The sequence below is a fragment of the Micromys minutus genome (assembly GCF_963924665.1).
Source record: "Micromys minutus genome assembly, chromosome: 31".
Classification (NCBI taxonomy): Eukaryota; Metazoa; Chordata; class Mammalia; order Rodentia; family Muridae; genus Micromys; species Micromys minutus.
Genome location: NC_137966.1, coordinates 14,593,363 through 14,621,165, shown reverse-complemented (window position 1 = coordinate 14,621,165; position 27,803 = coordinate 14,593,363). Strand labels below are relative to the sequence as shown.

Here is a 27,803-nt window from a genome sequence, read left to right as displayed (position 1 = left end):
CAGCCCATACGTCTGCACGACACTGTTTTAGCACCCATGGGATGGTGATGCCCAGCCACCATACTTGTCTGTGTGTGCCTAATGTTCAGCGTGGGAACAGCTTGCACGGATAAGCTCTGGGGATGCAGAGTCTGTACAGATACACACCTATGTGCACAGAGACGAGGCATACGTGAATTGAGGCTGCCCCTCATCACACCTTAAATGAAGCTGGGCCTCCAGGGGAGGATGTGTGCTGGGTGCCTGCCAACCCTGAGCTCAGCCCAAGCTCAGCCTGAGTTTCTCCTGGGGCTGAAGAGCAGGTGTGTGCTATGCCTGGGCCCGAGGGGTTGATACAAGCATCACCTGGCACAGTCTAGTCTCCTTCCCACAGGCCTGCCTGGCAGGTGTCATGGTCACAGTAGACTGACTAGGCAGAGCAGTCCCGGGCTGCCTACTGGGCCAGGTTTGCAGGTGGGCATGAACCGTGACAGCTCTACCCACGCCAACCCTGTGTCCTGGGACTCAGCTGCAAGGATCAACAGACTCTGAGCCTGGATCACTGGCATCTGGAATACCTGATCTACTATACCATGTGGCCATCTGGTCAGAAGTAGCCTCTTACCTGGGCCCTGGACAACATCTTCACTACCAGACTCCATATCCCTGCTCAGGTAAGACCTGACACGGATTAGACCACAGTGTCGCAGACTGCTAAGCATCTGAGCCTGTTGCACCCTTCACAGGGTAGTAACCTTCCTGTGTACCTCTTGGGCCTCACAGAGTCAGAAGGTTATAGGGACCCAAAAGTCATCAGACTGTACACCCTGTGGTAGGAAAGGTCAGTGGCACAAGGTAGTCCAACAGCTCTAGCTGAGCCCCCTCTTGTCATCTAGAACTAGGATCTCAGAGATAGCTGATATCTGAGGTTTGGGCTACGAGACATGGGGGCATCTCTCCCCCACTGCTTGGGAGATTCGCTGTTTGTGAGATGTGCTAATTGGATACAAGGCACTCATTGGTCCCCGGGGCCCAACCTGTGATAAGAAAGGCCAGGTTCACTAGCTCTCCACCCCTGCCACTCCCTGCCGTAATGACGTTTGTTTGTGGGGCTGTTTTCCTCCCCAGGCAGGGCCAGGTACCCTTCGAGATGTTAATACTGGCTCTCTTTCTATTTCTCTCTCTTTTTCCATCTCCTGTGGAACTAACCTGAGTCCCTCCCTGCCTCGTATCTAGCTAGGCCTGGACCTACAACCCACAGCCTCCGGGCTTCCCTGCCCTGAGACGTTTCAGCCAGGATGATCGGAACTCTCCGACAGTCAGCTATGGGCTCCAGAGTGGGTGAGAAAACACGTCTACACTGACGGGGATACCTGGGGTCCTTGGGTGGCTATGGATCATGTTGCTACAGAGGTGGGTATTGATGTTCTGGCCATCCCATCCACATGACCCCAAATCCGGGGACCCGCTGCAAGGGAAGGAAGGGAGGAAACTGAAGTCCCTGGGACCCAGGCCGCTTAATGTGGTACAAAAAAGCAATGGGACCACAGCTAGGTCTTAGGGGTCCTAGTGTGGACAAGACAGGGCTGTGGCAGGAGCCACCACCAGTCTAGACAAGACATAGACCAAGCCCTCTTTGGTAGTTCCGGCATAAACCAGGCCAGGCTCCAAGAAGGCAAGGGCGTAGTCCACAAAGGGCATCAGAGCATGGTCATCTTCCATAGACTGCTACATCAGAGATTTTACTAAGAGCCTGCTGGAAAAAAAAAAAAAAAAAAAACCCTTCCTCCTGGGCTGGGGGACCCTTTTATGTCCCACAACAGAAATGGGGGGCTTGGAAGAGTATGGAGCCAACCCTCTGTCTCTGAATTTTGAAACTATAAGCACACAGAGCAACAAATCAAGGAGACACTTACGCGCATGTACGTGTGCACAGAAAACATACGCAGATACCGTGTACCAACAGACATACCACATGCAGGCCCAGGCTGTATACACAGAAACTGATCTGGCTCTGCAAGCCTCTTCCGGGTCCTCCATTTTAGGAGGGGCTATGGCTGAGGCGGCCACGGGGAACTCCTTCTCATGTGCTCACCGACACTGTTGCAGGTGCCCTGGTGAGTCCTGGTCTCGTCCTCCTCCTGTCCCTCACCGCCCACTGCTCCGGTCCTCAGACTAAGGCCTTTCCCGAGGAAGGACTGAATGCTAGTGAAGCCAACACATGGGTCAGGTGAGCAAAACTCAAACTAGGAAAACGGTTTTCTGAGACAGGGCATGGAGGCGAAGGGAGTGGTCCTGAGTCCTCTGTTGCTGGTCCCAGGGGAGGGACCATGTCCAGGGTTTGTACATAAGGCCCAGACAGGGCCACTGTTTGCCATCACTGACCTAGAGGGCCTAACCTGACTTCAGGGCCACTTGCCAGCCTGCTTCCAGGATCCAGTGTCAATAATATGGTGGCAAGTCCCTGGCCATTGTCAATAGTGTGGGTGTGATCACAAGAAGCCCCAACCATCAGGGATTTAGGACCTCAGCCGGGATCCCCCTTGGAGCTCTTGACCATTACCCCTCACTGCTTGTACCAGAACCAGGGCCTTCAAGGCCATCGCTAGTCCCCAAATCATTTTAGCTTAGTCATTTTCTTCCCCCCATTTCTTGGGAATCGTGTTCATTAATGGGCCAGTCGGCAAATGCAGTGGTTGGTCAGGCAGGACCAGGGTCCCGAGTGGGCCCGGCCAAGCCTGGGTTAGCATCAGAAATACCCTCCCTTCTAGTAGGTGGATGCTATATGAGACCCTGAGAAAAGTCCAGAAGACGTGGTCATTCAGCATATGACCCTGTTCCCATTCAGCAGACTGGTCTAAGCCTGAGTCAAAGTGAGCTGAGCCTAGGCCCTAGAGTAATGGCAGAACCCGTATTAAAGCCCCATCGGCTGAGAACCTGGTCCTAACAAGGTCCTCTAGGATGGATGGTGGAAGGAGGAAAGGAAGGGAGGAAAGAGAGAGCCAGGGAGGGAGAAAGGGGAAAAGGGAAGGAAATTTTGTCTGTAACAGGTACTCCTTGCCTCTTACTCCCTAGTGGTGGAGTCACCTGAATGATCTGATTCCCCCTTGCAGTAGCCAAAGCTTCCCTTGCCTTTCTTTTCCTTTGGACCCACATGGCCTCCTCCTGCTGCATAGGGACAACAGCTCCCTCCTGCAAAACTTCTGGTGCTTGCCAGCCAGCCAGCTGTCCCGGGAACAGCTGTCCAGTTTAATCAGAAGCCTGGCTTCACAGAGGGTCGCACTCAGAGCCTGGCAGGTAAGTGCTTCAGGGGCTGAGAAAGAGTGGAGGTGTTTCGGGCTAACAACACAGGTGGAGGGGCAATTTTGCAAGGGCTTGTGGGGGGTTGGCACACAGCTCCCCTGAAGCAGAAGACTGTCTCCAAGTCATCCTGCTAACCTCAAAACCACCTAGAATGTGACTTTTTGGTGGCCCCACTGTAACAGTAGTCTGTCCCTTCTAAGGGGACGCTTCTGCTATGAATTGATCGATGTGAGCACCCACATTGGGTGGTTCCAGCATGTTCCAGCAAGTCGGTCTATGGGGTGCTTCGGCCTCGACTTGAAATAATCCAGGTCATGTGCGCTGCCTCAGGACCTCTCTGGGCTCACCTAGGATTTGATGCCTCCTTGGAGTGGTCCAGCCCACAAGGGAGGATCTTTCAGCCCATTGACCTCTCTCTTACCTGGGGTTGCAAGAGCCTGGACAGAGGCTGGCTGAATCTACTTGGCCCTACATCAGACCAACCATCACCTGCCCAACTTAACAGAAGGAAAGAGCTGGACAGTGTGGCATGGGCCTTTAACCTCGGCCTTTAGGAACTGAGCAGGGGACTATCTCAACTGTGCAGAGAGATCCTTTTTATTTTAAAGAACCTTCAACGAATGTGCACCTAACTTCAAAATGTCCAGTTATACATTGCACAAACTGATAGACTGGAAGGAGAAATAGACAAATCCATTGTGATAGCTAGTGTTGTCTGCTGCCTGGCAGGGCAGATCAGGTTTGGCAGAGGAATCGAAAATACAGAGAAGCTCGTTCAGAACTCCAGTCGCTGGAACTCATATGTTTGATCAACCTTACCACACAGCAAAAAGAACGCATGCTTCTTACCAAGACAAAGGCATCACTGGCTCTAAGACCCACCTTCCTAATCCTTACAAAGAAAGCATCCAGTATTTGCTCTCAGAACGCAATGAACTTGAACAAGAAATCAGTTGCAGGAAGTAGATGGAGAACTCTTAGATACTTGGAAGTTGAAGACACACTTTTTTTTTCTTTTTTTTTTTTTTTTTTTTTTTGAGACAGGGTTTCTCTGTATGGCCTTGGTTGTTCTGGCGCTCACTTGGTAAACCAGGCTGGCCTTGAACTCACAGAGACTTACCTGCCTTTCAAGTGCTGAATTAAAGGCATACGCTATCACCACCTAGCTAAACAGCATACTCTTTAAAATAGATTTATTTTATATGTATTGCTGTTTGCTGTCGTGTGTGTGTGTGTGTGTGTGTGTGTGTGTGTGTGTGTGTGTGTACATCACATGCATGCCCGATGCCTGCAGAGATCACAAGAGAGTGTGAGATTCCCCAGAACTGAAGTTATGGATGGCTGTGAGCCACCATGTCAGTGTTGGAAATTGAACCCAGTTCCTCTGGAAGTGCAGCCGGTGCTCTTAACTGCTGAGCCACATCTCCAGCCCATGAACAAAACTCGCAAGATTTTATTTGTGGGGTGAGGTCTTATGTATCCTAGCCTGGTCTTGAACTCACCCTAAAGCCAAGGATGGCCTTAACTCTTATTCTTTTAAAGACTTTTTAGAGTAATACGTATGAGTGGTTTTCCGCATATATGTCTGTGTAGCGTGTATGTATGCAGCACTGGAGAGGGCCAGAAGAGAGTGTTGGATCCCCTAGAACTGGAGTTACAGATAGTTGTCAGCTGTCATTCGAGGGCTGCGAGCCAAACTCAAGTCCTCTGCGTGAGTGGTTAACGAATACCCATAACCGCTTACCTATCTCTCCAACCCTCAGTCCTGAACTGAAAAACTCGTGAAGTTAAAAACCTTCCAGGTGTGCACGACCTCGTCTGGCATCAGGACAGTTATAAAAAGGGTCTGAGCTAAGTGACAATAAAGATACAGCCTGTCGTGTTGATACATGCTGGGACCCCAGCGGTCTGGAGGCTGACACAAGAAGATGGTGAGTTTGAACCTGAGCTACAAAGCGGAGCCTTGTCTAGAAGAAAGAAAGCCAATGGGGTTCAGCAGGACCAGTGGCGGACTACAGCTTTGAATGCGAGTGTCAGAAAAGAGAAAGGTGCGGGTCCTGTAAGATGGCTCAGCTGGTAAAGGGGTTTGTCACTAGCCCGACAAAGCTGATTTTGATCCAGGAACCCAGATGACGGAAAGAGAGAATCATCTCCCACAAGCTGTCCTCCACAAGCATGCCACAGCGTTCAAGCAACACCACCCCCACCAAAAAGAAGAAGAAAAAGAAAAATATCTGAACAGTGTAGTTTTCTATCAGGAAACCTGGAATAAATGAGAAAGAGAGAATTCTAAAAGAAGAGAGAGAGAGATGAAAAACCGGAGGCAAAAATGAACATAGCCGGAAGGAAATCAACTACAGAAGCTGCTCCCTTGGACCTGTGACGCGCCCTTAGACCGGCAAAGGCAAAGATCCCAATAGCAGAAACAAGCAAGAGCCTTTGCTGCGCAGCCCCTGGCAAAGAAATGTCTGTCCGTGCACAGGTGTGACAGCTTAGAGGCAATGAACCGGTCCCCTGAAAGGCAGAAGCTGCCGTTACCCACGCGGGGAACATGGCGACAACGCACCACAAGAGGCATGATGTATTCTGTCAGCTCCGTACTCAGGAGAATCATGAGTTCAAGGTCAAACTCGCTACACAGTGAAACCCCTATAAAGGAAAAAAAAAGAAAAAGAAAAAGAAAGAGAGAAGGGGGAGGGGGAGGGAAGGACATGGAGAGAAACTTTTCTAGGTAAAGCTAACCCACTTTAACCATCTGTGGGGCCACTCGCCTCGGGTGAGCGTTAGAACACAGTAAAGCAACTGCAGCTCTGATTTGAACATCTTTGGATTGCTGGGGGGGCGGGCCGGCAGACAGGGTCTCTACATAATCCCGGTTGCCCTTGAACTCACTCTGTAGACCAGGCTGGCTTCCACCTCACAGGGATCCCCATGTCTCTGCATCTACAGTGCTGGGATCAAAGGCATGTACCACCACACCCTGCCCATCTCAGGACTGTGTCTCGGGCCTTGTGTTTTTCCCACTTCTCAACTCTCTGCTACTACAGGTTTTCCTCTCACACATATCTCCAGTTCCTTCTTCAAGTGTGCCTTCTGCCGAGGGGGGGAAGGGCTGAGCAGTGTCCCACCAGGGCCAGTCCACACTGGACAGACAGTAAGTAACCTGCTGCCTGACCTCTACCCCTGCTCAGCTCAGCTGCTTGGCCAACCTCGCTGCACGTCTAGGCCTCCAGGATGACTTCGAGTTCCACCCGCCCAACCTTCTACTTTTCTACAAGTGAGTTTCCCTACCATCAGCATGGAGATTTGAACCCAAGACATCAGTGACGGTCTCCTTATCATGTGCCTGGCAGTTGTGGCTGGGCGGCTACCTCTGGTCTTGGGCTACCCTAGACACCCTGGGAAGACTGGTCTGACTGTGGCTGGGCGGCTACCTCTGGTCTTGGGCTACCCTAGACACCCTGGGAAGACTGGTCCTGCCTCCCTGACATCCCTCGACTTGTCTTCAGTCTGAGCCAGGTGGGGGATGCTAACTGCCGGGCCTTCATTCACCACGCTGCCCAAGGGGACACAGAACTGTTGGCCAACTTGCCCAACCAGAGAGTTGCCCTGCAGCACATAGCCTTGGCCTGTCTGGTAGGTACCTCAGGTGGGGACAAGATTGAGCAATGAGGCCCAGTTACTTGTTCAACGCTGACCTACTGTCCCTGCAGGGGGGACCCCACCTACAGCTCAGTGCATCAGACCTATGGCTTCTCGGAGTCCTGGTATGTGACATGGAGGCACCTCAAATCGTGACAGCAGACCCCAGTGTGCTGAAGAACCTGCTTCGCTGCCCAAGGCTTACTGTCATGCAGACTGCTGCCCTCAACACCCTGCTGGCCAGTGGGAAGACGCAAATTGGGTGAGTGGGGGTTCCAGGGATCAGGCTTGGGGGAACGCAGGGAGGCTAGAGGGCTTCCATCCTTCAGATAAGATGGGAGGGGTTGAGGTTTGAACCCAGGACAGCAGTGATGCCTCCCTGAAGTCTTAGTGTGTTCTTTGAACTCTAGCCTCAGCCTTGACCCCACTCGGACATTGCAGGTTGAAACAGTGAGGTACAGGGCTAAGGGTGCTTCCCACTACCTAGGGTTCATAGCAAGACGAACCCCCAAACCTGTGTGACCACTGACCAGGAATCAAGAACCTTTGCATACTCTTTCAGCCTGCTTAGGAGATGGGGTAGCATATTAGACTCCAACACAGTACCCTTTCCCATGCACCAGGCCTCCTGGCTCCTGGAACCTGGATGGGCTGCAGGCTCTGGGACCTCTGGCTACCTACATCAGCCCCCACCTGTGGGACAAGGTGCAGGAGGTAGGAAGGTACCTGGAGTGTGACTGGCTGTGGGTACCACCAATCCATCCTGGACCGTGCATGCCGCACAGCTACTCTGGGCCTTGAGTGGTGACCCTGGGTGTTACTAGCACACAGCACACAGGGCCTATGGGGCAGAGGGAGGGACTAGATTGACCCTTCCTATGACTGGGAATGGACATACTTACCTCTGCCAGGCTGTGGGCTTGGACTTCTTCCGCAGTGTGGTGGCCACTTGCCGAGCAGGCCAGCTGAGCAGGCGCGATGCCAGACGCTTCATCGACAACTTCCTGGAGTCCAAGGCCAATTCGGGGTCCTCGAGGTCCAAGCGGCGCACAGGTCAGTGTGACCCCTGTATACTAGGGGCTCTAGGCCTCCCCAAGTCTGGGCCACACTCTTGGCTAGAGACCAAAAGTGAGGAACAAGTCAAGCTCTGGTTCTGATCAAAGGTAGAGGGAGCTGGGCACAGGTGGCACTTAAGGGGCTGAGACGGGAGGATCATTAAGTTAGAGGCCAGCTTGGAGTACATAGAAAGATTCGGCCTCCCAAGAGCAAAGAAGATCAAAGTGTGGGCCAGGGTTAAAGATGGGTCCCAAAGCCAGCGAGCTGTCACTCGGGCCTTCGCCTGCCCGACTGCTCATCAGCACACCTTGCAGGGAGAACCTGTGTCCGTGGCAACATCACAGCAGCCACCCTGCACGACGACCTCTTCCTAGTGCACTATGACTGTACCCAGCTGGAATCCTGTCTGGGCACACGTGTGCTCAGGGCCAACCTGGACCCTTTGCTCCAACACCCACTGCCTGCAGAGTGCCAGCGCGTTGTCAAAGCCAAGCTTGCTCAGGTGTGTGGATGGTCTGTCTGCGTGGGGTGGAGGCTGGGAGGGCTCAGCTGCAACTTAAACCGCCCGCCTGCCTCAGATCTACCCACATGGCATTCCCGAGGACCAGCTGCACCTCATCACCTCACTGGTCTACCTCTACTCCCTCGCTGAAATACGCCAGTGGAACATCACATCTGGAGACACGGTGATGGTCCTGCTGGCCTCAGATGCAGCTCTGGACAACCAGACAGAGGTAAGGCTGAGAGAACTGGCAATGGGGCAGGAACTGGCTGGTCTGGTTTGCCCAGCCCCACTGAGCCTACCCCTACCTCCAGGCAGTTCTACAGAGGTTCTTGGACCATAACGGCAAGGTCACTGGGGCTCTTCTGGTGGCCATCGGGGGTTCCCGTCTCTGCTGGATGAGCCTCAAGCAGATCCAGATCATCCAGCCCTCAGAGTTCCGGTGAGCCTCCCAGTCAACTACCTTCCTGACACGAGGAATGGGGGAAGCTGAAGTTGGGGAGAGGGAGTGGGATGGTCCAAGCCACATCACCAGAGGTTTATTGGACTACCATAAGAAAATGTCACAAATGGCAGGGGGACAGCTCAGCCTGATAGGTGATTGCAGACACACACACAGGGACCTGAATTCAGATCTCCAGCATTCAACAAGAGCTGGGGACAATCACCACACCTGTAATGCCAGCACTGGGGAAACAGGGACCCCAGGCCAGTGTCCCAAATGGTAATAGCTACTGAGGAAGACACCTGAAGTGAAAGTCTGGGCTGCACACACGCACACACTCACATATGCATGCACACACGAACTCACACTCGCAAGTAAAGGTGCCTGTCACCAAGTCTCACAGCCTGAGTTCAGTCTCTGGGTCCCACACTATGAAGGCAAGTACTGACCTCATACATGTACTGTGGTATGCACACACGACCTCATACATGTACTGTGGTATGCACACATGACCTCATACATGTACTGTGATATGCACACACGACCTCATACATGTACTATGGTATGCACACACGACCTATACATGTACTGTGGTATGCACACACGACCTCATACATGTACTGTGGTATGCACACACACACAGAGAAATAATCTTTTAAAATTTTAAAGAGCATAAAATGAAAAAAGGAAGCATTACAAACCGAGTGACTTAAAATGAGAAATATATTCTCTAGGACTTCTAGAGGCCAGAAGTGCAAAGTCAGGATGTCCACAGGGCCAGGCCTCTGAACCTCACAGGATGTCTGCCTTGCTCTTTCCTGTGTGTCTGTATCTAAACCCCTGCCTGTCATACGGACACCAGGAAATAGATTTAGGGCTAACCTAGGAACTTCATCTTCTACTCTGATTTCATCTGTGAAGAAATTTATTATTTCCAAATAAGCCAGCTTCTGAGGTACCGGGTGGATTTAAATTTGGGGGGGGCGCTATACAGACGGCAAGAAGAAATGAGTGCTTTAAAGGGTAGAGGCTACCCTCAGTGGTCCCATCAGGGGCTTCCAAGCCTTCTCATCTGCCTCATCCCCTTCCCAGGCTGGCCGGAGCTCCGGACATCTCTCCCTGCCCTCAGAGTCGGAAGGATGTGCTCTTTGCCAAGGCTCATGAGGTCTTTAGGAACACCAGTAACGTGGGAGAATACTACTACTTGATACGCCCCTACCTCGGTGAGCCCTGTGCTGCCTCTCCCCCTTTGCCTCTTCTTAATTACCCCCACCTTTGCCCTGTGAGTCACCCCCCCAACCACAAGTCCTCTGCCTCCTTGGCTCTCACCCCTGCTCCCTCTAGGTGGTGCCCCCTTGGAGGAACTTCAATACTTGGCCCAGGCCAACATCTCCATGGACATCGATACATTCACCAACCTCAACCCCTTGACGCTGAAGGTGGGCCCAGGGGCTACCTCTGTTTTGTTTTGTTGAGATGTGGCCTTACTCTGTAGCCCAGGCTGATTTGGACTTCACAGTCCTCCTGTCTCTGTGTCTTTAGTACTGGGTTACTGATATACACCTCGATGCCTGGCTGGGAGTTTTGTCTTTGTGGTCAGCAGACAGGGTGGGATTGGCCAAGCTGGGAATCCCAGGTCTCAGATGCATATGTTCCAAAGCCAGAGAAGTACAGATGTCATTTGACCGCTACCCCACGGTCCCCGTCCTGCTCAGTCCCGGGAGCAACACTGACCGTGCCAGGTCCTTTACAAGGGAAGATAGCCCTTGGATCCTCACACCGCCTCCCCAAACCTCTGACTTCATTTGCAGAGGATGGGTGTGAACAGTGTGAGAAATCTGCTGGGTCAGAACGTGGGAGATCTGCAGAAGGCCCGAAACCATCCAAATGTCATCCTGTGGATGCACAGCCACAACATGTCAGACCTGTCTGAGATGGGCCTGGATAGCCCCACACTGCCCTATGTGACCAACAGGCCCCCCAACACTGCCTACCCGCCAACCAATTCAATCCACTCCTTGGATCTGTCAGGGAATGATGGTGCTTCCCACGCCTCAGGTACGGTCCACAGCCCTTGTTCCCATCCTTTGCAGACCCCTGGCTGTCCCTACCTTTCATTTGCCTCATGGGAACTATCATGTGTCACAGGTGACACCGGTCATTGTCTAATGAACCTTCTATAGTGACACAATTGCCTCATCCGAAACCTATCGAACCAGGACCAAACAGAGTGGCCCAGGGTTATAATCCCAGCTATTCAGGAGGCCGAGGCAGGAGGACTGCAAGTTTGAGACTTGCCTGAGCAGCAGAGCAAGTTTAAGGCTAACCTGGGAAATTTGGAGATAACCTGCCCTAAAAATTTATATACAAGAGCTGGAGAAATGGCTCAGTAGAACTGGCTGCTCTTCCAGAGGTCCCGAGTTCAATTCCCAGCAACCACATGGTGGCTCACAACCATCTGTAATGGGATCTGATGTTCTCTTCTGTCATACAGACATACATGCAAATAGAGCACTCATATACCTAAATTAGCAAAACAAATTTAAATTATATACATATATACGTATAACTATACATATTATGTATGTGTGTACATATATGTATAAATATATGTATTAATATGTGTATACATGTACACATAAACACACACACATACACGTATCGGTGGATGTAGCTCAGTGGAAAGAATTTGCCTAGCTAAATTCAAGGGCCCAGGTTCAATCCTCAGATTAAACCAAAACGAAATAAATGCCTGCCCCCACCCAATTCAAATGACAAAAAGGGACCAGGCTGAGACCAGAAGAGCAGTCATGGATGGGCTCCTCCACTGACCCTACTAGATGTCACCACAACAAAGGTGAGGATGCACAGAAGGGACTCTGAGGGCATCTTCCAATCAGGACTGATGGGTCCGTTTCTTCTCCCACCTGCAGGAAGTCCTCCAGTTCATCTGGGGTACCTGTCACTTGCCGTGGCACTGCCTTCCAGCCTTCTGTGGTTGCTACTGTGTCATTTACCTTTGGGACAAATGGCCACTACTCACAGGACACTAGGACCCTGACCATTGCCAATGGCACTGACCCAGAGCAGTCAGACCCCTGAACATCAGATTCAGGAAAAATGGAGCTGCTGAGTGGAACAGGACACCCTACCTATGTCAAAGTACATGTCTCTGGCCCCCAGGGGACCTGCTGCTATGTCCCCCATCCTAGAAGTCCAGCTCTGGTATGTATCTCAGCTCCCAGAATCTGAGCCCATAAGGCAATAGAACCTGCCCAACCAAAAGGACCAGTTGGTAGGAGGAGACAGAGTCCAGATCTTCCGGCCTATTCCAAGACAAGTGGAACTCGGTGTTACCTGAGTGTCACCTGCCCTCACTGGTGGATCTGAATAAAGCACAAGGCTACTGTACAGCGTGTCTCTGATAGAGCCTTGTTGGCAGGGACTAGACTGTGGTGGCCTCTCACACCCCTCAGCTGGAGTCTCGAGATTTCTGCTACCCTTGAAAATGTCCGAAATCATATCAGAAAGGCCTTGAATAGCTACCGCCTGCCTGGGAAGGGAGGGGGGCATATTTCATTCCTCTTTCTAAGATAGTGGGGAGGGTGAACTCGGGGAGCTGTATCTATGTGATCACAAGAAACTCCAAAGTCATTCTCTTGACTTGTCTTGGGAACACTGCAGGACATCTCAAGGGGGCACATGCCACTGTTTATTGAGTCCTCAGACTTTGGCAATGACCCCTGGTACCCCTCCTGGTCAAGATGGGGCTCAGCCGTAGAGCTGGGACCAGGAGCCTTAGGAGTGGTGGTCTCAGCTTAGTCTTAAAGCTGGGAGCAGAGCTGGAATCCATGCAAATACAAATCCTGGCCCAAGGAGTGGGGCTCCACTGGAGAAGGCTTCTACAAAGAGAGGAGATGCCTCAGATTCCCAACTCCGACCCCCAGTCCTGCCCACGGGCAGCCCAGCTCACCTCGGACATTGAAGTCCAGGACCAGGTAGCCATTGGGGATGCCCCCCTGAAGTCCCAAACCCAGCCTGTCCAGGTCTTTCTGCTGCTGTCGGAAGAGCCAGTCCCGGACAGGGCTTTTATCCTCCTCGGTCTTCAGGTCCACAATGTGTGGCCCCAGAAGTTTCTGTACCTCAGCCACACTCAGCCCCTGTCAGAGAACGGGGTAGCCATTAGGGTCTCTGGGCCCCCAGAAAGTTGGAGGGTCGGCTGGGAATAAACCACAGCCCACAATACTTCAACCCCTATATGCAAGGGACCCTTCAGGTGGCCATACATCTTTCAGCAGAACCTGTCCAACCTCTCCTCATGAAGCCCTGTCTTTTGTCCCTCCTATACCCCTGCTTCACAGGAGGTCCCCATGAGGCTCTACCTGTCAAAAGGCCCCTTTGTCCCAGGTAAGGACCCCACCCACTCCCAAGCCCTTCTCCTCAGGAAGCCTGGAGACTCTCTAGTGCCTGCCTCGAGCCCCTCCCTAATGAGTTCCCACCTCCACTTACCACCAGGGCATCCACCCGCAGCTTCTTGAACGTGGTTATGTTCATGCTCACGTTTTGCTGGCTGAGGGCCTGCAGGTCCTCCATGGAGGCCCCACCTGCAGGTGTTGAGGCCTCCGTTCAAAACCTCACAGCACGACACAGTCCCACCCGTGACTAGCACACTCAGTTTCTCAGAGATTATCTTCTTCCTAGGCAATGCCCGAGCCCTTCTATGCTCAGCAACCATCTGGACCATCGGGGTCAGAAGGGGTTGGAGAGCCAAAGTCATCGGTGTCAGATTCCACATGTGCCCAAGCATAAGGCAGAGAGAATAGGACTTGGCATATGACTATGGGATCTTGCAGGGCTCCTGTGGTGGCCACCCCTCCTGTGTGCCTTGACTCACCCAGGAATGTCCTGATTTTCTCAAAGTATTCCGGCCCGCTCATGTTCTGGAAGGCTGAGCAGGCCTTCTGATAGAGGATAGCCAGATGCCTCTGACTGCACTTGTCCAGGTCTTGGACCCCAACCAGCCTGGGAGACATTGTAGAACATGGTAGGGATTAGGAAGCTCTGAATAGCCACTCATCCCTGAAGACACCCCAACTCACTGCATAAGACTGGAGGGTATAGAGTGCAGATCCTGGGGTCTGAAGTCACATAGGTAACTTAATGGAATGTCATTCAGGGCTTTTACTATGTCCTCATCCAGCTGGCCTCCTCCCCGAAGATAGCAGGCAACCAAGGCAATCATCTGTGGGAAGAAGCCACTAAGGGACCTCGGGGCAGGGAAAGATGTATCCCCTATCAGGCCACATGCCCCATAGGGTGGCCGTTACCTGAGCATTCATCTTGTGTCCTTTGCTGACTTTAAGCAGAGTTTTCACTGTGTCTGGTGAGGTCACATTCCACTGGTGGATGTCCTCAGGGCTAACATATCTGAAGAAGTGACCCAGCTGCTGGATCAGGGATTCAGGATAGCCTTGTGGGTAGGTCTATGGAAGAAGAGACCATGAAGGCCAGAATAACTCCTAGAACTGTAGTCCTGGATATGGAAGGCACATGGGAGCCCATTAAGAATGACTTTGTTGGGCTGGAGAGATGGCTCAGTGGTTAAGAACACTGGCTGCTCTTCCAGAGGTCCTGAGTTCAAGTCCCAGCAACCACATGGTGGCCTACAGCCATCTGTAATGGGATCTGATGCCCTTTTCTGGTGTGTCTAAAGATAAATAGCTACAGTGTACTTGTATAAATAAAATAATAAACAAATCTTAAAGAAAGAAAAATAAAATGACCTTGTCCAGCTTGCGCTTAAAGATGTTGTGCTGTTCGTAGGTGAAGGGAATTTCATTCACACGGTCCATCTGGCTGGCCAGCATGGTACCATTTACACAAGCCTCTAGCTCCCAATTCTGGTAGAAGATGAGGTTTTCATCCACCTCACTGGGCTCCTTCCCTGGAGGGCAGGCTTTCTCTGCAGAGGTAGGCAAGAGTCAGAGACTCCTCTCGACTCTCTCTCTCCTCCCACACCTGCCATGACACATGAGTGTCAATTTACCCACTGGAAAAATGGGGCAATCCTATCCACCTTGTGAAGTTATGACTGACCAAGCTGAGGAGACGGGAAGGGTAGGAGCAAATGAAACTCTACCGTGCTAGACCCCTTCTCCCTACTACCCGTTAGATATGGCTCTGGGCTCACGTTCTGTGTCCCGGCGGAACCTTGGGTGTATGACTGTCAGCTTAGACCCCAGCCAGGAGGGGTCTCTGGAGATGCGTTGCAGCCACTCAGCTATGACATCCTGAGGATGGAGTGCGGTAGGTTGAGTCCCAAGGCCCAGCAGCCTCAAAGCCAGGCTGGATAGCAGGACCTTACCTTGGGGATGCTGTGGACAATGGACTCGTCCAACACTGCCAGCAAGCCTTGCAGATCATTCAGGGTGGAGACTGACCACTTTGATGGGGGACTGTCCAGAGACAAGGACACAGCTCAGAGACCAAGAATGTGGCCCCAGATAGACAGCAGGAGACAGGAACTGGGACAGACAATGCCTCTGCTGAGAGGTCAGGAGTGCAACCTCCCAGGGAACAAGACCTGACAGAATACAGCAAGGGTGGCCTGGCCCTGTAGGAAACCCAGTCTGGCTGTGGATAGCTATGGCTGCCTACATGCTGAGGCATTTCCTACTCACCCATACGGGGCTCTTCCATTCCTCAGAACCTCCCTGACTGCCGTTTCCTGGTCTTGGTCCAGGGGTCCTCGGCATCCTGCCAGCAAGGGGAGGAGGACTTCCGATGATTTGGCCACAAATTTCCCAGGCAGGTCACAGGCCAGGCCTCCAAGAGCCCGTGCATCCACCTCGCTCACTTGAAATCTATACACACCCTGCACACACAGCCAGCTTCAGCACCTTAGGGGAACAGCCAAGCCCCCTTTGTGCTCTGTCTCTACCTCTAGTAGATGGTTCCACTCCAGACCTGACATTTCAGAGCCTCAGCCAGCAGCCTCTGGCGCTCCCGAGATCTCCGTGGGAGTACATTTACATTGGCTTTAGAGATGAGGGAGAAGAAGTGGGCACAAGCCTGTTGCCCCGGAAACATGGCTGGGCTATGGAGAGGGGAGGTATGCTGATTACTGTGTAAGTATACACACACAGACAGACACACACATAGACAAACACACCAGCACACCGACATAGACACACAAACACACACACACATAGACAAACACAGAGACATACACACAAACATACCCGTAGACAGACACACACATACACATGACACTCCACTAAGGGCCTCTCTGACAAAGCCATCTAGTCACTATACATTGTAGTCCAGGGCTAGACAAAGTGGGGGGACAAGACCAAGTCCCCAGCTTGAGGCATACTTGAGGAAGAGCAGCAGGTCCAGTGGGAGAGCATCTAGTTCCTCCTTGGTGAGGTGCTTAGGAAGACGACGTGACAGACAGCGCAGCTGCGGAGAAACCAGGACACGCAGCTCAGAATGTTCTGGGCCATAGCTCAAAGGATGGCCTGGAGCACCCCAGTTGCATTCCACCCTACATGCCACAGGCTATGCCCTGGCTCTGTGACTGCAGCATGAACATCCAGCTGCCTCAAGAGCCAGGGACAGGTCTGTCTTGATCTTGAATCCTTATAAGCTAGTGAGACAGCAAGATCAGCTTAGACTTGAGCAGGCCCAAAAGAAAGGCATTCGGATCCCCAGAGAGCTGAGCCCCCAGTAGAGAGCTCTGAGGGGAGCCATTAGCCAGGACCAGACCCTGAGTTGGCATGGGTATTCTAGAAACTAGTCACCAACTTCCTAGTGACAGTGTATCTCCCTCAGACCATCCAAGGACCATAGTGGCGGACTGACCTGATACAGCCGGAGAGTGATGTTCTGTTGTCCCACAGCCATAGCCAGCTCCTTGGCGTGTTCCATGTTCAAGCCAGAGACCTCATCACACGTGAGGCCAATTAAGAGGCCTGCGGGGAGACTGGGGACAGGGAGCTGGGAGTCTGAACCCAACACTGTCTCTCTAGAAGTGCTTCCCTGCCGAGAGCACCCTCCCTTCAGGACCCTGGTGGCCCTCTTTGGGACAAGTGACCACCTGGAGACATGGTATTTGTGCCCTGGAACACAGTCCCTCCCCTAACTCTGAGCCAGCCAGGCAGGAGGGAGTGGTGGAGAAATAAGACAAGACACAGAGGACCTTGAGGTACGAAAGTTTGGGAACCTGAATGTCTGACACCCACCCGTTCACTCAGCCCAAAAGGGTCCCAAAAGCTGCTGAACCCACCTGGCAAAGTCAACGGCGCCGGTACCCTTGTTCATAACATGGAAGAGTGTGGCCTCCTAGGGGGGACAAGGCCTGACTGACATTTCCCAAGCAGATAGGTTCCTCTTTACCTAAGAGCTTGGTCTCAACTGTTTCAAAATCCAGGTACAGCCTGTGTCTGGCGATTTCTGGGGTCTGGGACTTAACACCCAAGGGCCCCACTGCTTCCCAACTCGGCTCCTTTCAGGGCCCAACTACAGCCAGGATTCTGCTACTCTCTGGGCTCAGCTATACTTTGCTCAGTGGCTCTCTTTGAAAACTGACACGAAGAGTTGGTAGGCATTCATGTGTAAAGTACAGGAAAAAATGTCACCTGCTGTTCCAAGACTAGAATAGAAAATCCCTGTTTCTCCCAGAGGACCTCACCTGGCTTGTCCGTGTAGTCTGGGTCTGCAGAAGTGGTATCCACCCTGTGAGCCAGAGGGTGCAAAGCTAAAGAGAGGCAGGGGCAAAACTGCGCTGTTCTCTGGCCCCAGCCCTCTGCATATCCCAGTGGGTGTAGAGAGAGCTAGGGCGCCTCACCCCATTGTGTCATATTGCCTACATACACTGTTTGCCTAGGGATCGTTCCCACTAGGAGTGTCCCCACTTTCTGGGCCTTCCATTGTTCTTAGTCCCTAACCCTCCTGGAATTCAGGCCACCTCAGGATGGCCCAAGGGAAAGCAAAGGACAGATAGAGCCTCATCCAAGGCCCCAACTCATGAAGGTCCTGGGTTCCCTTACCTCTCTCCCTGGAGATCAGCACATCCCATACTCACCAAGACTAAGGAGAAGCAGTAAAAAGCTTCGGTGGCAGATGGGACTTCCACAGGACCCCAGCAGGGGTCGAGCTGTTGACAAAGCCATGGTCTGTGGATAACAATGGCTCTGAGGTCCTCTAAGGTCCCCTTGTGTCCAGCCCTTCAACCCACACCACTGTTTGAAGACAGTGAGGGGCCTTTGGGCCTGAGAAAGCACCTGTTTAACTTCTGTGGGCACCTGCAGTCCTGTCTACCAGACGGACACTCCACACCGACCGATTGTCAGGCCCGCCCCTGGGAGAACCAGCCCTCCTATAGGGAGGGGCACTGGGTCTGAGTCAGCTAGGCGCCTCTGCTATGAGGCCCAGTGGACAGCTGAGCTCACCCTCCATCCCCACAGAACAGGGCAGAACTAGAAAAAATAGTACTAGGAGGGTGACATGGCTTCTGTGAGAGCCTTTCAAGTTCTGCAGTGATTAGGGGAGCGGGTAGATAAGTGGGTACCAGACAATCCAGTGTTCCTTCAGGGGTGGAGTTCAAGGGCTCTGTGGACAGGGTGGGTGTGGAATTGTCCTAAACCTGTGTGGGACTATATTCTAGCTGACTTTGCCTCAGGCCTCTCTTGCCCTCCTCAACCCCATTGCTTGGAATATGGCTTCTCATGCCCCCAGGTATGAATTACCTGAACAGCCCAGCAGTAAGGATTGTCTGGGGAGCCTCAGATGCTACAGGCTAGGAGGCTCCCATACTAAGAAGCCCCAGAGCAGGTAGAGCAGCAGGCTGTGGACCAGAAGATGTTGTGTAGGGTAGGTGAACCCAGGCAAGAGACGTGTCTCAGCGTCTCCCCCTCAACCCAGGAGACTGGGCAAGCCATACGTGAATCAAGACATGTCAATCATCCCTAGTGGCAGCTCCTTAAGAGCACCCCCCCCTCCACTGGCAGCTGCAGGCCCTGAAATCTGCATCTTTCACACCCACATCCTAAGAGATGCAGATGGAAGTCATTGTCCTACAGATTATGTAGAATTCAAGATGCTGGTCAAATGATGCATCTCAGTGTGAAACAGAAAAACCACACAATGATTCGATTCCATTAGCCTTGTGGTATAAGGTCCAGGGGCTGGAGGAACGTAGGAGAGTCACCCCACCCCTATGTCTCAGATCAGCATCAGCATCAGCTCAATTATCGCTTGCACACCAGCTGAGCACTACCTGTATGCCAGGCCTCACTGGTCCTATCTAGTACTCTAAGATGGAACCTAGCCATTGGAGAGAGCTGACTCTGGCTCTCCCTTATGGCTAGGCAACATTGCCCCTCATTTTCCAGGTGACTCTAAACAGACCACAAGCTCGTCAGCATGGAGTGTGAAGTGGGCATTCTCCCTCCAGCTCCCTCCAGCTTGGCAGGTGAGGGGTCGAGGTAAAAAGAATCCCAGCCTCTCTCTCCGCTCTTGTCTTTGCCTGGCGCTGTCTCTACAGCAGCATGTGGAGCCTCCCCCAACCCAGTCTAGGGCTAGCTCTGAGTGATAAGAAATGAAGTCAGACCACATTCCTTGCAAAGGTCAGGCTTGGGTGAGGGCGGATGGGATCAAAAACCAGGGATGGGTCATCAACACGGGGGCCACCTGGTTCTGCCTTAAGCACAGAGATATCTTGAGGCCAGCTAGGGTAACACAGCTTGTGAGGGGCAGGAGGGGAAGTGAGTCCTTGCCATTCTCCTTGGTGCAGCGGGGAGGAACACCCGTGATGGGCAGAGAGTATCTGGCTCTTCTGATAGTTCTCAGAACCTGGGCTGGGCTTGTCCTGAACCCTGGCCAGCTGGGTCAGAGATGCCAAGAGGCAGGCACTACTGCAGAGGAATAGTCACCCTACCCACAATGCACTTTGGGTACGAGTTAACTACTGACCTCTAAGTTAGCCTAGGCCCCCATAGGCCACTGTGAGTCCCTTAACAATCTGGACACTGAGCTGAGCGTGGTTCTAGGAAATACAAGTTCCCAGGAAAGTCCCTGGCATCCTGTTATGAGAATCTCCAGCTGACCGGGAGGCTCCAGTCCCTTGTAACCAGTACCAGGCTGTCCTAATGAGAAGCAAACCAGGACTCACTCACAAGAGACTGGTTCATACTGTCTGGCATCCCTGTGACCCCCACGTGACCTATGTACCACACAACCCTCATTCTGGAGCTCCATGCATGCCTTACCCCTAGCACCCTAGGGGAAAAAAACCTGGATGGGGACAGCTTTGGCTGTTGCCAGGAATGTGCAGCCAATTCAGCACCATTGTAGGCTTAAGACTCAGGTCCTGGAGGAAGGGAAAGTATGGAGAACCCCTTGTCCGGAGCCAGGCAGAGCATGGTGAGGTGTGCTGGGGAAACAGGGTGTGGAGCAGTCTGCATTCCTGGCAAATGCTGACGGTCTGTGTACACATCGAGAGGGGGAAGCAGCTGACCAGGTGGGAGATGGCTTGGGTTTATCTCTGCTTATAGCTCAGTCTGAGTGTGGAATCCTTGCACCCACTGCAACTCAATCTCCTCCCGGCTCGGGTGCCCAGTGTCTGGCTCTATCTATAAGCTGCCCCCCCCACTCATTTTCCTCATCTAGGAAGTAGGCATGGACAGATGGTTCAGCCTCTCTGGATGTCCCAAGAACAAATGAGTCCTGGCCCAGGCATCTGGGAGTGAAGCTTCTCATGTCCTGGGAATGTGTGGGTGGGGATTCTGCATGAAGCCACAGATGGGAGGGGGGGGACTTAAGCCAGGTCTGAACCACATGGGGGAGGAGGACTGCTCTCGGCCTTCACCTTGGGTGGGGCGGGGAGGAGAATCAGACTTGGGCTTCCTTCTTACCATCTATTTTCCAGGGGAACAACACTAAGAAAGCATATGCCAGAGCTACAGAACAAGACAGTGTATGGCCTCCCAGCAGCGCATCCCACTCATCTCTGGGAACAGGATGCTGAACACACCCAGGTCATAGCTCCTTTTAGATGCTCCCAGATTCAAGCCATCCTGTGGGTACCACAGTGGGCAGATGAGAGGGCTTCACAACAAGGCTGGGTCAGAGTCCCTGGATCCTGATGCTGAGATGACTCAACCCACCTAATCTAGAGGCAAAGCCACCATAGATGCCACAGTGTCTTTCTCAGCCTTCAGTCCCCACTTAGTGGAGTGACCTTAAAACTAAAAGACCTTTACTTTCCCTCCAACCCTCCCAATAGTTAGTAATTGCTGATTCCCAGCATCGTCTGTCCCTGCTTTTAGTATCTACATAAAGAACTAGACAGTGGCCCAGTGGTGCAGTGGAGGCTCTGGGTTCCTGTGCGCTCATGCACGCACACACACACACACACACACACAACCCTACCTACGAAAACCTTCTGTTTGCAGAACTGAGTTTACACAGCTCCCATCTCTGCCCTTTTCCCATGAGTGGGTTTCTATTCTATGCAGTTGGACCCAACCCTAATCTTTCCAGAACTCAACTAGGCTGCCAGGTAGAAGGGTCAGTTTACAAAATCAACAGAGACATAACAACTAAAAAATGCCAGGCGAAACAAGCATGTATAAGAAGGTGGGAAACGACAACCATATGCTTTATTGATAAACTTCAAAATATGATAATCAGCGTATTGGTTGTTTTACTTCATTTTGATTTTCTAAAATTACAGCCACATTTAGGAGTGGCTCTCCTTCAACCATGTGAGGCCCGAGGATCAAACTCAGGTTGCCAGGCACCAAACCTCTACTTGATGAGCCAGCCACCTTGCTGACACGGTCTGATATAGCCTTGGCTGGCCTGGAACTCACTTTGTAGACCAGGCTGACCTCAAACTCACAGAGATGCGCCTGCCTCTGTCTCCCAAGTGTGGGAGTCATGGTGAACATAAGCACACCTTGCTCCATGTTTTTATTTTTTGAGATAAAGCCTCGTGTAACTTATACTGGCCTCAAGTAGGAGAGCCAGAGATGACCTTGAACTTCTAATTCTCCTGCCTCCACCTCTTTAAGCGCAGGGATCATAAGTATTCTCTGATGTCAAAATTATTGTTGCCTAGGCCAAAGAAATGACTCCTTGGGTAAAGGCATCTGTCATTAAACCTGGTGACCAGAGTTCAATCTCCAGGATCACATGATGGAGACAGAGACCTGGTTCCAGAAGGTAACATACACTTGCTGGCACACATGTGCACAGTAAATAAATGTAATAATAATAAAGAAGTTTTGCTTCTTGCCATTGAAATGTTTGACACATGTACCATTTGTTCTTGCTGATACGTGGATGAGGGTTGCAGGCTTCAACACTTGAGTGCATTTCTTCCAGGTTCCTGTTGGTGAACAGGGCTTTGAAATGTGAAAATGCCCTTCTGCCTTTGCTTCAAGGAACTGGTTTGAGCCCAAATGAAGCACCTGCCACAAGGGTGCCTGGGGATGGGAGTCAGCACTTGTAACTGTGACCACACAGGGTGGACAGAAAGCATGTTGCAACTCCAACATCAGCTGCTGAAATGGTCTCCACAGTGTCTGCTTCCACAGTAACCCATTTCGGAGGCACAGGCTCCCACAGTACTTTGGAGGTGCATGTTTCTATGATGTTGTAGAGCACCTCTAAGTACTAAAATACCTGCTCTCTTCATCAGATTAGCTGTGCCTGCTTGCAAACAGTCATCATAACCAGGCTTATGACATTCCCTCACAGAAGAGTGTGAGAAATGTCCCTGGACTCTCACCCAAGTATTCCACTTACACACTTACACTTACACACAATTCTGCCTTAACTGCATGTGGCCTCAGAGTAATACAGGCTATAAAAGGTTAACGGGGAGTTGGGGGTAATATCGCTGCTGGGTGTAGACCCTCCAGTGCTGCTGCTCCAGGGCCACCCACACTCCAGACCTAACCTATCATCCATACCCTTTAAGAAAGCTGAATAAAACTGTCCCAGGACTTAGGAGGCAGAGGTAGGTATGTCTCCGAGCTCAAGACCAGCCTGGTTTACAGGACAGCCAGGGCTGTTGGGGGGGGGAACCCTGTCTGGGAGTGGGGGTAAAAGAAAGAAACAAAGAAATGTAGGCAGATGGATACAGGAAGGGAGAAAAAGAGAGAGAAAGGAGAGAGAGACAGAGATGGGTGAGGGGGTGGGGTTCTGGTTCCTGTAATGTAAACTATGGTATGATGGCACTTTGGTCTGTGGCTGGGACCTTCTCAGGAAGAAATGAAGATTGTTTACATCACCCCAGAGATGAATTTCTCACAACACAGTATGTCTTTCTCATGGAAGTACAGCTCTTCCTTATAATTTTGTGTTGAACTCATTAAGGAACTTTGTGAGCTGGGTGTGGCGGCTCACACTTGTAATCCTAGCACCAGGAAGCAGGAGGCAGGGGAATGTCCATGAGCTTAACACCAGCCTAAACAATATAGTAAGTTAAGAAAGAAAAGAAACATTGATGTCAAAGTTATTGATACCCAAGGCCATTCAGTGTCAGATAACACAGATCCTTCTTGTTTGAAGAAGCCACCCCCCACCCCCCCACCCCCCACCCCCGCTCTTGGTGGCAGAACCAAGGCACACCTGGTACAGCTCAGGCTGTTATTGAGTATCGACTCTGACAAAATGTCTCAGAACTGGGGAAGTCAGTGAAACTCCCAGTTGACTCTAACAATTTAGAGGCACTGGAACACCCCTCAAAGGGAACTTGTTGCAAAACAAGTTGACTGGTCTCCCTCAGTCTTTTCTCTCCCCACACATTTTTTTTTCCCCAACATCGCCTAAAACATAGCAGCCCAGACCCCTCTCAAGTTCCACTGAATCTGTTCTCACAACCCTGGGAATGTTCTTGCATACAGTGTCACTCTTCAGACTCCCGGGTCACCTCCCAACTCTGCTGAGAGACAAAGATGTCTCTGGTAATGGGCTGCACAGTCTGTGGATTTATATAAGGCAAGAAAAATCACTAGAAATCTCTTGCTTAGGCTTACTCTGTCTGTTTCTTTGTTTCTGGAAACGATTTCTGATTGTAGCCCAGACTAGCCTTGAACTTGTGACCCTCATACTTCAGCTCTGGAGTTCTCTGTGTTTATATATATATATATGTATAGCTATGTGGTTACCAGAAGACAACCTCAAGTGCCATCCACCTTGATTTTGTTTGTTTGTTTGGTTGGTTGGTTGGGTGGGTGGGTGAGTGGGTGAGTAGATTTTGTGGCGGGGAGGAGTTTGTTTCCTTGGCAAGGTTTCTCTGTGTAACAGCCTTGGCTATCCTGGAACTCACTTTGTAGAACAGGCTGGCCTTGAACTCACAGAGATCCACCTGCCTGGGATCAAAGATTTCACTACCATGTCTATCTTTGATTTTGGTTTTGCCTCGTTTTGAGACAGGACATCAAGCAGCCTGGCTGGTTTTTTTAAATTACACTTCCTCTGAGTAAGTGTGTGTGTGTGTGTGTGTGTGTGTGTGTGTGTGTGCGCACGAGCACGAGCAGCACACATATAGGAGAAGACAACTTGTGTGCTCTCGTTCCCCTTTGATTTGTGAGATCCCAGGGATTGAATTCAGGTCATCAGGCTTGAAGCCACACTCCTTCACCCGCCATCTTGCCGGCCCTTCCCTCCCCCCCCCCCCCCCATTCTGAGCCAGGTTTTCTCACTGACGTGGAGCTCACTGGTTCAGGTGGCTGTTGTGTCTGGAGACCCAGTGCTGGAGACCAGACTCAGGTGCACATACTGTCAAGAACCTTCTTCCCCAAGTCAGCATCCCCACTCCCTATAACTAACTATTGAAACTGGTCCCCACATCCTTCTCTCTTGGAACAGCTGTCCTTACAAATATTCCTAAACAAAACCACCTCTTCTGACTTTGCTTCCTAACTTTGCTTGCTTGATTTAGAACCAAATGTCATTGGGTTGTAGCCTCATTTTCTCCTTTTTTTTTTTTTTTTTTTTTTTTGGTGAAGATATTCTGCTATGATAATATGTTCTATTTTTAAACGTTCTAATTTTTCTGACTAGCTTCCGGCGGAGTGGGAACGTTTCCTGTGATGATAGCAGCTGTCTTGGCATTACACCCTAAACACGGTGCTTCACGATCTGATCTGCGTTTGTCCTGTATCACTGTGCATGGGCTCTGGGGCCTGCTGCATGCCAGACAAGCATTCAAGTTTGACCAACACCACCAGCTTCAACCCACCAAAAAGCCAGCTTCCCCCTTCACACATGCTGAGCCCTGGAAATAAGATGACACAGATGTCACAGTGGGAACCTGTGACCTCAGCAAGCGCCTGTTTCTGCAACTGCTGTGATCTGCAGCAGGATCTGGCATCAGGGAGCCAGCAGAGTCAGGAAACTCCAGTGACAAACTATGTGCCGATTAACTACATTCAGGGACAGTTTCCATGCATCGTCAGAAGTACCCTCTTTGGGTAGTTGTTGCTGTTTTTGGAGACAGGGTTTCTCTGTTTAATAGCCATGGTTGTCCTTGACTTGCTTTGTAAACCAGACTGCCCTCCAATCCTCTGGGTTATTTTTTAAACTTTTTTAAAGTGTAGAAGCAGGGTGGGTGGGTGGGGGGCTGAAGATGGCTGAGTAGTGAGGAGTACTTGCTGTTCTTGCAGAGGACCTGGGTTCAGAGTTGAGCATCCACATGACAGTCCAGACCACCCAGTTCTAGGGACTCAAACACCATTTTCCGAACCCTGCTTACACAGTTCACATCAAACACACCTACAGGCAAACACTTGTGCACTTTTGGAGCTGAGGGTGCTGTTCAGTGCTCAAGGGTGTGTTTAGCATGGGTTGGGTCCTCATCACCAAAAACTAAAAGACAAGCTCTACACACTAATCTAGAAGCAGAAGCATCACAATTTGGAGGTCAGTCTGGGCCACAAGACATACCAAAAAATACCAAAAAAAAAAAAAAAAAAAGTTTTTAATTTTAACCCACACATTAACTGGCAGGAATATCAGGGGGTGTGGATGGTGAGGTTTAACTATGCACTGTTGATTTGGTTTGGGCATCCACACCTTCAAGGGAATAAGGTGCGTATTTTACATATCAAAGCAGACCTGGCCTCCAACATCCCTCAGTCCCTACCTGGTATAACCTGCTTTTAACTTTGCAGCCCAGGGGCTGGGGTGCCCTTTCTCCAGAAGCTCCTCCCTATATAATTCAAAAGATATTTCTCTCTCTTTCCCTCTCCCTCTCTCTCTGTGTCAGTCTGTCTGTCTCTCTTTCCCTCTCTCCCTCCCCTACCCACTCCCCTTCCCCATGGTGACTCCCCTGGTCTCAATCACTGGGGCCAATGAACTTGCCCACACAAGAGCGGCTTCCCAATAAACCTGCCTTTAATAGAATCTAATCTGTCTTGCATTGGCTCACTTCACTGGTGGTGGAGAAATAACCTATCACGCTCAGTAAGAGGCCAAGTTTAAATATAAAGACGGGCTTAAAGATAAAAGGTGGCAATGTGCAGTTCATTTCTGTAATCTCTGGACTCAGGAAGCAGAAGCAGGACTGGGAGTCTGAGGCCAGCCTGGGCTACAGGAAGAGACATTGTTTCAAAGGCACAGATGACCTTCACCAGCAGGTATAGAAGGCCACAGCTGACTGAGGCAGAGTGAGTGTGTGCTCTGACTCACCACCATAGACCACACGGGGAACTCTGCTTAAGTCTCCAATCTAAAGCAGGGTGGACGGTGGTGCACACCTTTAATCTCAGCACTAGGAAGGCAGAGGGAGGAGCTCTGAGTTCCCTACAGAGTGAGTTCTGAGACATAGAGGGCTACAGAGAGAAACTTTGTCTCAAAAAAAAAAAAAAACACAAAAGAGAGAGGGGGAGGGGGAGAGGGAGGGGAAGGGGAGGGAGAGAGGGAAAGAGAAAGGGGGAGGGAGAGGGGGGAAAGAAAGGGGGAGGGGGGAAAGGGAGGGAGAGGGGGATAGGGAGGGAGAGAGGAGGAGGGAGGGGGGGAGGGAGAAAGAGAGAAAGAGAATTCTAGAGCCCTGGAGTTTGGCTCTTAGCACCCGCACCAGAGGGCTCAGTAACCATCTGCATTCCCAACTACAGAGGATCCAGTGTCTCTGGCCTCAGCAAGCACCTGGACTTCTGTGCACATAACCCACACAGACAGATAATTAAAAATAATAACCTAAAAAATGTTAAGTTGTTAGATGTAAGTTGATGCCCTGTCACGATGCCAGCCACTCTGGAGACAGAGACAGGAAGAGGACTTGAGCCCTGGAGTTTAAGACCGACCCGGGTCCTAGGGGAGGGAAGGAGGAAGAAGAGGGGGATTAGATTTCATTTCAAGAAAGGCCAGTTGTTTCCTGTATGGAAAGCAGGTTGACTAGGAAGTGTTTGGGGGATGGGGAGCAGGGTAGAGGGAGAGGGTGGCTGACTTGGAAGGGTCTGTAAACACTCTGAGTTACTGTGATTGACAACTGTTAACTACACATTTCAAAAACAGCCAGACAGGCCTGAAACTGCTCTCACGGCAGGGAGTGATTAGTCTGAGGTGACAGGCCCAACTCTGAGCTAGCCTGTACACACTGTAGACCAGTACTGACGTGCCAGACTGACCCCACAAACGCCTATGCTTCCTATGCAGTCATCCACTTCTCGTGTGTGTGTGTGTGTGTGTGTGTGTGTGTGTGTGTGTGTGTGTGTGTGTGTTTGATGTGTGTTCTCATGTGTGAATGACACCACACACGTGGGCACCAGAAAACAACCCGAGGGTCTCACTGCTGTTTGCAGCTTCGTACGCCAGACCAGTGACCAGAAATTTCCTCCTGTCTCCACCTCCAGCCTTCACATA

At 51.3% G+C, this 27,803-nt stretch overlaps 2 protein-coding genes across 3 annotated transcripts; one reads left to right on the top strand and one right to left on the bottom strand.

Annotated features, from left to right (window-relative positions):
* Window positions 1-1,277: 1,277 nt before the first annotated feature.
* On the top strand, window positions 1,278-11,988 carry LOC308440211 (mesothelin-like protein; the record flags this gene model as incomplete). The annotated part of the gene is made up of 15 exons (XM_080942224.1): window positions 1,278-1,320; window positions 2,089-2,209; window positions 3,156-3,276; window positions 6,474-6,559; window positions 6,792-6,918; window positions 6,996-7,186; window positions 7,548-7,638; window positions 7,836-7,981; window positions 8,299-8,482; window positions 8,559-8,714; window positions 8,797-8,924; window positions 10,020-10,150; window positions 10,272-10,366; window positions 10,739-10,985; window positions 11,861-11,988. The coding sequence occupies 15 exons, from the start codon at window positions 1,278-1,280 to the stop codon at window positions 11,986-11,988; spliced, it is 1,995 nt and encodes a 664-aa protein (XP_080798350.1).
* Window positions 11,989-12,740: 752 nt separating this feature from the next.
* MSLN (mesothelin) lies at window positions 12,741-18,100 on the bottom strand (the record flags this gene model as incomplete). 2 transcript variants are annotated; one of them, XM_080908091.1, is made up of 16 exons in its annotated part: window positions 12,741-12,829; window positions 12,901-13,087; window positions 13,437-13,531; window positions 13,822-13,949; window positions 14,027-14,169; window positions 14,255-14,410; window positions 14,711-14,889; window positions 15,118-15,217; window positions 15,292-15,382; window positions 15,608-15,801; window positions 15,894-16,023; window positions 16,303-16,388; window positions 16,791-16,911; window positions 17,215-17,270; window positions 17,620-17,663; window positions 18,013-18,100. In XM_080908091.1, the coding sequence occupies 16 exons, from the start codon at window positions 18,098-18,100 to the stop codon at window positions 12,741-12,743; spliced, it is 1,887 nt and encodes a 628-aa protein (XP_080764217.1). The 2 variants fall into 2 exon arrangements, with proteins under 2 accessions (XP_080764217.1, XP_080764218.1); XM_080908092.1 differs by lacking the exon at window positions 17,215-17,270 and having other exon boundaries at window positions 16,791-16,967.
* Window positions 18,101-27,803: the final 9,703 nt, after the last annotated feature.